Raw genomic sequence first — 11,157 nt, forward strand, 5'->3', positions numbered from 1 at the left:
GGAACATTAAAAAACACGTAGTTACACTGTTGCATGTCCAGTATTTGATTGATATATCCTGCAGCATTTAACAGTGGAAAGAAGCCATTTGTTCTGTTAAAACTATTGTCAGAGCTAATGTAAGATATTTTATTACACTGGAAGGGTCTTAATGGCTGAAAGTTGTTCTTAGACTTTTCCTATCAAACAGTAACACAAACATTGCATAATAGTAACCAAAAATATGAAATACAGGGCTAGCATAAATTATTCATTCATTTTGAAAAGACTTTATTTTCAAAAGCATTACACGTACACACGTCAAAGATACGAGATACGTGATACCTCGTATATGAAAAGAAGCATACAATCACCAAATGTATACACCCTCTACATATGTTCGACATGTGTCCCTTTGGTGACACGACACACATCCAGACGATACTCGAACTCATTCCATACATTTTGTATCATAGTTCTGTCAATTGTCGTACGTAAACAAGATCCTTAACGTACCGCAACAGGAAGAAGTCGCAGGACGTTAAATCATTAGATCCGGGAGGCCAGCTGCTTTTTCCTTCACACAAGCAACCAGTGTCCTTCAATTGCCGGTAACACTGCAAAATGCTTTGTTTATATGGCTGCTCTTTTCCATACTCTCTTCTGAAAGCGCGTCACACAGCTATAGCAGACGAACATCTGGCACATTCAAGCACACAAAACTTTTTTTATGCTTTCCCTCCATTTTCGACAGGTACTAACCCGATAGAAAAGATAATGGACTCGTGCTGTCACACAGTACAAACTTGGTGAGTTTGTGACTCTTTTCATATGTCTTTCATGTGTGTACGCATGGGCGGCGCTTAGGAGGGCAGTTGCCCCCGCACTTTTTTGAAGTAACCCATTAATGTATATAGTTTCATTTGGAAATGTAAAGTTTTTGTATGTATTACTGATTCATAGAAAAAATGGTGCCATATAGGCGTAATATTTGTCGTTGCGTGAGTACGTATTGGTTGTCTTCCCGTGAAGTAAAGGAAACTACAGGAATTGCATTTTAATTGCCACAGAAAATAATCCAAAAATCAACCTATTGAGGCACAACAAATCGAACATACTTTCACTTCTTACAAGGGCTCGATATGTTAGGCGTTTGAAACAAATTGAGAGAACATTTCGAAAAAAAAAAATAAAATCACAAGTTATTCTTTAATTCCACAAAAATTTAGTTCCTAAAATGTCTTTTCTTCTTTCTAAAGTAAGGAATATTGATTAAAAAGAGCCTAATAAGAAACAACTTCTACCTTTTCCATTGTTTTGTAGTGTAATATACGAGTGAAGTGGTGTGTTTAGGGATGTACGAGTGTATATACAATTAAATTTAGTGAATTCAACATAATTCTAAATTTTAGGATTATTTTGTATAACTGGAGTGTGAAGTGCACCTATTTTTGTGTTTTGGTCCTAATGGCAACGAACATGTTTCGAGACGTTACAAAAGCAAATATTTCTTTAAATGTCGTAGCATATGGTTGTAGTATTTACTGTCTTTCATTTGCTAAGAGTAATAACATACATTTAATAGCATGTCTGGAATTAAAAATATAAGTTGTTTATTAATCCCCAGTTTCAATATAACTTCTACAAAACAAGCCTCATTATTCATTACTATGATTAATATTATCCTTTCTATTTATTTGTTTTGCAAATTTGTTATTAAATAATCTGATCACACAATTTTCCAGACATAATTTTAAGGTGTTCATGGGGAAGAAATCAAATCTCTTCTTACACTTTCATTGTTTAAGAGTACAAAGGGCTAGTACCTACTTGTGTTGCGCTTGTCTGTTTACTAAATAAATTATGAAATTCGGTGTACGATATTTTAACTGAAAAAGATAGTATCCTATTAGTTATACAACCTTTCGTCAAGGTGTTAGAAACAGCCAGGAAAACTAACAGTTATAAACAAATATTCAGATCATGTCGTGGACCCCCAATTTTAACGTCCAACTGCCGCCACTGTGTGTACGTGTAATACTTTTGAAAATATAGGCTTTTCAAAACGAAAGAATCATTTAATCTAACCCTGTACATCAAATTTGTAGAAAGTAAGTGTTAAAAAAATTAAGTAAATCAAAGGGAAAAGATTGTAGATGAAACCGAGTAGTATTCAAATTCTTCATTTGTGTGAAAGTTCAGTTTTAAATTCTTTCTATCTTTTGAAGATAAGACAGTTTTTCAGTTTTCTTCGTTCTATTTTATTTTCGTCAGGACGGAGGCGTTACATAACTTAATCTGTGGTGAGGCAGAAGACGTTCCTGATCTGCTAACTTATGTGATTAATGACATGGCTCAGAGCTCAGAAGCTGCAGATTTGAATGTTGATAGTGACGTCGACAGAAGCCCGTCGGAAGATAGTATCGAGAAGAAGATTGTGATCAGTGAGAAAGGCGTGGAATACATGGAAGAGAAACAGAAGGTGCCAGATACAACAGGAATTAGTGAGCTACCAACAGCTACTATGGATCTGTTGAACAGCAACAAAAAATGTTTCATATGTGGGAAATCCTTCGTGGATGACGTGTACCTATATGAACACCTAAGAAATCACGGGATGAATGTTTGCGACAAATGCGGCAAATGCTACGCTAGAATGAAAGATTTCACGTTTCATACTCGAACACACGAAAATGCAAATAAATTCGTTTGTTCTTATTGTGGTAAGTTATTTAAAAGGAAATTGGAACTAATTATGCATGTACGAACTCACACAGGATATAAGCCATTCGAATGTAAAGAATGCGGGAAACAATTTACTCAAGTAAGTCAGTTGCAAGCACATAATCTTATTCATAACAACGAAAGACCTCATGTTTGTAATCAATGTGAAAAATCATTTCGCAGCAAAGCAGTTCTGGTTGTTCATGAACGAACTCATTCCGGATTTAAACCTTTCGAATGTAACGTGTGTAAACGTAGATTTTCGGACCCAAGCTCTTTCAACCGACATAAAATGATACACATGCGTACGAAACCGTTCAAGTGTTGCCAATGTCCTGCAGCGTTTGCAGACTCAAAAGAGTTAAATGAGCATGCAGAAATGCACATCACGGATGAATTATATTGCTGTGATAAGTGTGGTAAGTCTTATCGTTCTAAAAATGGTTTAACAAAGCATCAACTTAAACACTTTGGACAAAAGAATTTTGAGTGTGATGAATGTAAGAAACGATTTTTTACAAGGCAGTATTTGATTTCTCACCTTGCCATGCATAGCAAACCATTTGAGTGTGGTTATTGCAAGAAAAGATTTTCTAGTGTTGTTTCTTACAAGAAGCATATGCGAATTCACGAAGGAATGAATGGAATTGAAGGAGGAGGTTCAATTTCTTGGAGAGAGGCAGAAAGAATTAGTAGTGGAGGCAGAAATATTCTGGTTAATCATTTGGAACTCAAAGGAAATACAGAGAACGAAGAGTCGAATGAACATAATGCATCTCCAAATGTTTGCGAGGTAAGTAGTAGCATATATGTTCAAGATTATCGATGTGAGAGATGTAATGTCGAATTTGGGGACAAGACTGATTTCGATGAACATTTGTTAGATCATTCCAAAATGCATCTGGTGGATGATAGTAGAGAATATAAAGGTGACCCACCAGAGCAAGAAATGATTCAGATACAAATGTCGCCACGTACCAAAAACTTAAGTTTATCATATCTTCCAGAAAAGGATCGTGAGAACGTTCAAAACAAGAAATATCAAATGAAAGAACATTACGCATGTCAGAAATGTGGAGAATTTTTTTCCATTGAATCCGATCTGGAGAGACACTGTTTGGAACATGCGCGTGAAATAAAATCATATACTTCTTCAGAAAAAGTCGAATCCCAAATCCAAAGCATAGATAATCAGAACAAGGAAAGTGGTGATCAAGAAATGCCACCTCGACCAGTTCTTACAAATAACGAAGGGAGATTGGAATTCTCTTGTAACAAGTGCCCCCAAAGATTTTCCGTTAAAGACTATTTGCATTCTCATCAATTAAATCATCATGCCTTACTTTCTGAAGTCGACGAGAATATAGATGTACTACAACCAAATGTTGACAATGTAGAAATAAGTGTTAATGTTTCTGGCTTGAATCTGTCTGGATTTGAAGTTGAGATGAAGAACCACGTAAAAACTGAATCGTCTGATAACATTGTGATAAAAGGAACGTGTTTAAACGTGATGAATCAAGTTAACGAGAAAGTAGATATGTTCTGTGGTGCTGGGGTGTCAAGAATAGGTTTATTAAGTAAGTTATATTCCTGTGATACATGCACAATGTACTTTCGTTTTAAAACCAGTTTAGTTGAACATTCGTCAATGGATTGCACCATTGTAAACAGTGATCCTGTTTCAAATGCAACAGAGGAAATTGAAAGTAAGGAAACATCAAGTAATAAAAGTCTTAGAATTTTAAGAAATATTCCTTCAGGGAGCAATTCAGAGAACGACTCAAAGTCAGTCACTAGCAGTGATTTCGTAGAAGGAAACAGCAAGAACCTTTGCGATAACTTATGTGAGAAGAACTGTGATATTACAGATTGTGGAACAGTGGTTGGAAACGAATCTTTAGTGAATACTCTTTCATGTATTAAATGTAAATCGCAACTTTCGGAGAAAGAAAACTTAGATAAGCATTTATTGAGTCATGATGGAATAGAACGTAGTCATCGTGAATCACGAAAGCGAGTAGCAGCCGTGAGGTGTTCCAATGTTGTTGAATCACTTCGTAAGAGAAGTTTAGTTAACGTTAAAGACTTATTTCGTAGCTCTGTAAATCATATGATCGATTTTCCTACTCGTTCTTCAAAAGTCAGAAAGAAGCATATTTTTGCGATCAGTGGAAAAATTGTTTATAGTTAAATTTTATAACAAAAGAAATACTGACTTGTGAGCGAAGTATCAAAACACACTGTATTTTAAATTATAATGTGTTACAGTTTCGGGTATCTGCCATATCCTTCATCAGGCACTATAGAACATGAATGAAGATACAGACATATAGATAGTCATCCTTATCAACAAGTGTAAATTCTATTGGTTGAAGGAGCTCCTTCGTGGCTAAGCGGTTAGCGTACGCGCTTTTTGCGTGGGGGACCCGGGTTCGATTCCCGGCGGGAGCTCATGTGGTTCGGATTCCACGTTAATCAGTAGGTCCACGTCTCATATAGCCTCGCTGCTGAACGGGACGTTAAACTCAAAATCAACTCAACTCTATTGGTTGAAGCCTTCAGCCAATCCCGTAGGTCCCCGTGTCCATTTTCCAACTAATCACGTGCCGCCATTTTTGACCTTGTAAGGATTTTCTTCAATTTCATCTTCCTGTCTATGCTATCCGAAATTCTCTGACATGATTCATTAATAGGTAAGCCCTCCTGTTCAGTTCATCAGCTTATCTCTTCCTACCTTCTTTTTCTCTTCTCTATCTCCAATACTTCCGTCTTATCCTATTTAACTTTGTGATTAGTTTCCTTAACATGTCTGTATATCACATTAGCGTCTCTTTATGTTGTTTTACTCTTTCTTTCATTCTCTTCCCCGTCTCTCCAACATATGACATATCGCAGTCCCTGTAGATGACTCCTTCTTCTTCTTCATTAATGTTTTTGGTGTCTTTTCTATTCTTCTTCTTTATTGATCTCAATAAGTCTGATGACAGATATGGTAAGATATCCGAAACTGTAACACATTATACTTTAAAATACAGTGTGTGTTGATACTTCGTTGTTACAATATCCAATCCAAAACCGTGGATAGTGTTATTAAATTTTGTGTGTGCTTGCTTGTTTTTGTGCCAGAACAACTCAATTTTGTATTAAGCTTATGTTATTAGTTTGGAATTTTACATGTGAATTGAACCTGACTGGCTCTGTAGGAGATAATATAAAATTACACTCCCACTTATTTTGTGAATCTTTATGATCCTTTGTGCTAAGGAACTTTTATACAATGACTCAATTTTTAAGTTGAAGTTTTATATAAATATATAGAACAGAAGCCTTTTATGTCTTTTATTAGATACATAGAACTGAAGAAAATTATGTATTTACTGTCAAAGTTATGAAGTTAAAACATTTTATGTTTGTCTCGTTCTGAAATATAAGAGCCTGAGATACTAAAAATAATACAGAATTAGCCATTTTTCTTTTGCTTGTTTATTCATAAATGAAAGGAGATAATGAAATGCAACTTAACACAATCATAGATAATGTTATTTTAACAAAAGAGACACTGACCAAAGCTTAAAACTTTATTTTAAATTATAATTTGTAACTGTTTCGGATATCTAGCATATCCTTCTTCAGACACGATCGAAATTAATGAAAATACAGACATATATATAAATGTTGTTATAACAGAGTTTTCTTGTTACTGCTATATATCTACGGCAATGCTAGATATCCGAAACAGTTACAAATTATAATTTAAAATAAAGTTTTAAGCTTTGGTCAGTGTCTCTTTTGTTAAAACAATTAATCCAAAGCCATGAATAGTCTTACTATAATGTTATTCTACAATATAAAATATGATTCTGAAGAATTTTCAGTGTTTCCATGCATAGAAACTACAGTGTTGCCAGAATAACGTTTCCCCCAAAATGTAAGTTAAGGCAGTGAGTAGAGGAACGAACTCAACTGGATTTGATTACGTATCATGTTGTTTTGGTATCCTGTGAACTACTTTTTAAATAATATTATATAATTTTATGAGCTGTATGTTAAAACTATTGTATTTATTACAAACTAAATACAACTGTTATTTAAAAAGTATTTTATAGGATTCCAATACTATAATATGTAATCAAATGCAGTTGAGTTCGCTGTTTCAACTTAGATTTTGAGGGAATTGCTATTCTGGCAACACTATAATTTCTATGCAAGGCAATACTGAAAATTCTTCAAATTCATTTTTTCTGTTGTAGAATAACATTATCTATGATTGTGGTAAGTTTCATTTCATTATCTCCTTTCACTTTGAATAAACAAGCAAAAGAAAAATGGTAAATTTTATATTATTTGTAGTATGTCAGGCTCTTTAACGAAGAAATCTGAAACATTTAATGTAATAACATCTTAACCAGAAAAATGGAAATGTATTAAGTATAGTTACTGTTGCAACAACAATTTAAATAGAAATATTGATTGCTAAGTATGTTGAGTTTTGTGGATTCTAAAAGGTCTGTTGTGTACCTTAGTAATTCATTTTTTCTTCTGCATATTCTCGAATTTATCATGTTTTCAGGGTCTTTGTATATGGTTAAACCTTGAGTAAATTGTTGTTGATTACGCCAAATGACATACCAAGTATTGTAATAATTATAAATAGAAGAATATATGTTTTCGATAATAAGTTGCAGAAAATGTGGAAGAAAATAAACGTTTAAGATTATCTAGCTAGTTTCAATTTGAAGCTGATTTTAATAATTATGCACAAAGGAATACGAGGGGGGAGACCCAAAAAATCGCACTGAAATCGCGCGGCCGTTCCTAGGGATAGTAGAGAGTTCTTCCGCTAGGTAAGTCTAGTAGAAACTAGGGATAGGCATAACCGGTTTTTATAAAAACCGAAACGCGAAAAACCGACATTTCGGTTTTCTCCAAAACCGGTTCGGTTTTCATCGAAACTGGTTTCGGTGAAAACTTTTCGAAAAAAACAAAACTATTTCTGTGGAAATGGATTCGGTTTCCGGAGAACAAAACACCATTTTGGTCAGAAATAGAACAGATTTAAAAAAAAAACGGAATCGGTTTTGAAGAAAACCGAAACCGGATCAGGTGAAAAATAGAACCGGTTTTGAAGAAAACCGATAACCGGTTTCGGTAAAAATCGAACCGGCTTTTAAGAAAACCGAAACTGGTTTCTTGAAAATGTTCAAAAATCGGTTTCGGTTTTTCTAAAAACTGGAAAACCGGTTTTTGTGCCCACCACTAGTAGAAACCTCAAATCAGTTGCCTAAGTGGCGTCTGCGTTGGAGGTTGATGTTTGATTGTAGTGTTGTTTTTCTCAACTGCTCTCGTTTACCGTGTGGGAAATCGTTATGAGAGATGTAAAGGAACAAAATCTATGTTAAAAAATTTGCTTCTTGCCTGCAACGGAAGCTTACAAAATGCTTTAACAGGCTTTCAGGAAGGATGTTATGAGCGCATACAAGTTTTCGAGTGATTTAAACATGATAAAATCTATGTTGAAGATCATGCCCGTTCTGGGCGCTCTTCATCATCTCAAAACAACGAAAACATTGAAAAAAATCAACAAGGATCGTTTTTCACGATCGACGAAATTTCAGAACAGACAGGAGTGAGTTGGAGCTCGTGCCAGCGGATTTTCAATGAGGATTTGCAAAAGAGATACATTGCCGCTAAGTTTGTTCCTTACACAGGATCTAGATATTTGGGCTCTCACGAGTAGGCTATCGTTCCCTACCCTCCGTATTTGACAGGCCTAACCCCGTGAGACTTTTTTTCTATTCCCAAGAATGAAAACATCTAAAAGGGAGGCGTTTTGACGATGTGGAGCGTGTAAAAAGAGCTTAGCAGAGGGCACTGGACGATATCAGAGTTGGGGTTCCAGAGATGCTTCGAACAGTGATATAAAGAAGACTGAAGAATTGCATCGCATCTAATGAAGATTGCTTTGAAGGAGGGTGAAAGTATTTTGTAAAAATCTTATTTTTTTTTTTTTTTAGAACAAAAGTCTGGTTTCTTTTCGGTCCTCCCTCGTATGTTCTTTTATTAGTATTGGGGATTTCATTGTGGAAGAAGAAAGGACCATTGTATAAGATCAGTGACATTTCGCTTTATTTATGTACTTATGTTCTAGATTCGTGTATAATGAAGTTTAGAAAGTAAGGCTGGATAATAAAAATATTACGTCATGAGTTAGCTTTCTATATATCGTAGCAGATACTCGATGTTTCGTAAAGAACCACAAACTGTAAATTTATGGAGCCCGATGGTTGATAAGCAGCAGAACGAGACATCTCTACTAGATTGTATTGTGGGGGAGCAAATTAACTCTTAATTGATATGATCCAACACTCGAATTTTGCTACCGTCCCATCTTGATTTTGTTCTTTCCAGAGGTCACCAGTGTTAGGTTTCCCGTTCATTTTAGAGGATTTAACTTTATTATTCGCGTGATATTCGGTGATGCTGTTGTAAAATTCATGCCATAGGCTCCTAAATTCACTCGTTTTTTATGTTATTTCTCTATTACAACCATTATTAAAGTTTGAGTACTGAATTCGCATAGTTTGGTAGTCTACTGTAGTCTCACACTGTGAAAGGAAACTCGCCCAAATAGATAAATAAAATGGAATACAAGCAATAAATAGCACGTGTACATGTATAGATGGATTTTTTTTTTAGGAGTGAGGCTATGCGAGACATAGACCTACAGCTTAACGTGGAATCCGAACTATATGAGCTCCTTTCGGAAATCGAACACGGGTCTCCTAATGTATAGATGGAAATACTGTGTAAGGCAAGTCAAGTATTGGTTTGTGATATGACGATATTAACTAGAATTGAAAAATGGAAGCTTAGTGGTAGAGCGTCCAGTGGTGCGAGGTAGGGATTCCTGGTTTGGTACTTTGTAGTGGACAGCATCATATTTATAGGTTTTGTCGTTGCCTTACCAATTCCTTTCGTCATCATCCTCTTTCATTACTCATCCGTCTTCTTTGGATTACAGAGGATAACTGTCACACGTAAAATAAAATACTTAAATTTAAAATTGTACAGTCAAAAACAGTATTAAGTGTAAGTTGGAGATATCATTTCTTTCTTAATATTGCTTCTGACTGTACAAATACGTAGCGCCGTGTGATGGACAAACACCGTGCTCGTAGGTTTTCTCGGGGTTCTCCTGTTTCCTCCCACTTTCTTCATCCCACCATTTCCTTCATTTTTCATCACCGTCTCCTTTAGCCTAACTGGCATAACCATGGGACGTAATACTTAAAGATTTCATTTTTGTACAAATACGTACAATGAAAAACTTATATGTTGTATTATTTATTAGTATAGACTATTATTTAGTTTATTAAAATAAAGTTAGGGTTATGTTTAGTTGTGTGGGACCAAAGGTAAGTAAAAACAGAAGAAATGAGTTGATGTTACATAAGGATATTGATTCCTGTGTAATTTAAGGTCAGTGGAATAAAAATTCACTGTTTGCAAGTGAAATATACGTAAGGCTGTAGAGGCTATTGGCAGTTACTAGAATCGTACGTAAGAGTATATGAATACAGTAATGCAAGTACCGAACCCGAAGACGACCTGAAATTAGCGTAATCGCGTTGTGCAAGTATTTCTATATTTAGAATGTAATGCAAACTATTTTAGTTGACCTGACAATTTATAGATGCAATTATGCTGATACGTCCTTTTATTTACTACGAACTCGGACAAGAAAGAGGAATTATATAACGAAAAAAGAATTAATACGTATTGATTTCAAAACAGAAAATGATATGAAGCCACAGTTCGTTAATTTCTGTTTTGTAATAATCAAGATTCACACTAGTCACTGCCTAAATTATTTTACACATTAACTGGATCAGCTTTTGTATTTAATGTATTATGACTATTTGGCTTAGATACAATGTCGAACACATACGTCCTTGTGTCATGGCGTTCTAATTTGTTATATATTCATTATATTAAAATGAACATTTTTTTAAGCAACCACAAACAATTTCGAATCGTCGTCATAACAACAAGTAAATTACAAAAGTCAACATACAAGCTTGGAATAATCGACCAACAAATTGATATTAATCAGTACAGTTTTAACTAACTTTGTCTTCTAACTAGTGCAATATTTAAAAGCACTTTTTGCCCTGAAGCTTGATATACACAAACGATATATGAACGTTATCATTGTCATTGCACAAGTAGGTAACAACACAGAAATATCCAGTCTAACGCAACAGCCAATACAATAGACAACTTCAATATTTTGTTTCACTTTTCCGTCTACGACGTCGTACACACGAAATTTCATTTTAACTTCCGCTCAAGAACTTCAGTTGTCATGTTCAGTGTTCGGTGACGCTGTTTCCATCGGGTGGTAGCTGGTTATTGAAGTTAAAAGCATTCGGTGTAGTGCTGTCTTAATAG

The 11,157-nt window shown here is 35.0% G+C and overlaps 1 protein-coding gene across 1 annotated transcript in view; it reads left to right on the forward strand.

Annotated features, from left to right (window-relative positions):
• Nucleotides 1–5,092, forward strand: part of LOC145691081 (uncharacterized) — a 90,457-nt gene extending 85,365 nt beyond the window's left edge. The window contains exon 4 of the mRNA XM_081766751.1: nt 2,254–5,092. Within this exon, the coding sequence (XP_081622877.1) occupies nt 2,254–4,897 (2,644 nt within the window). The 3' untranslated portion in view covers nt 4,898–5,092. The remainder of the gene's footprint in view (nt 1–2,253) is intronic.
• Nucleotides 5,093–11,157: the final 6,065 nt, after the last annotated feature.

This window comes from Thermobia domestica, chromosome 7, assembly GCF_964235325.1.
Source record: "Thermobia domestica chromosome 7, izTheDome1.hap1.1, whole genome shotgun sequence".
NCBI classification, from domain to species: Eukaryota; Metazoa; Arthropoda; class Insecta; order Zygentoma; family Lepismatidae; genus Thermobia; species Thermobia domestica.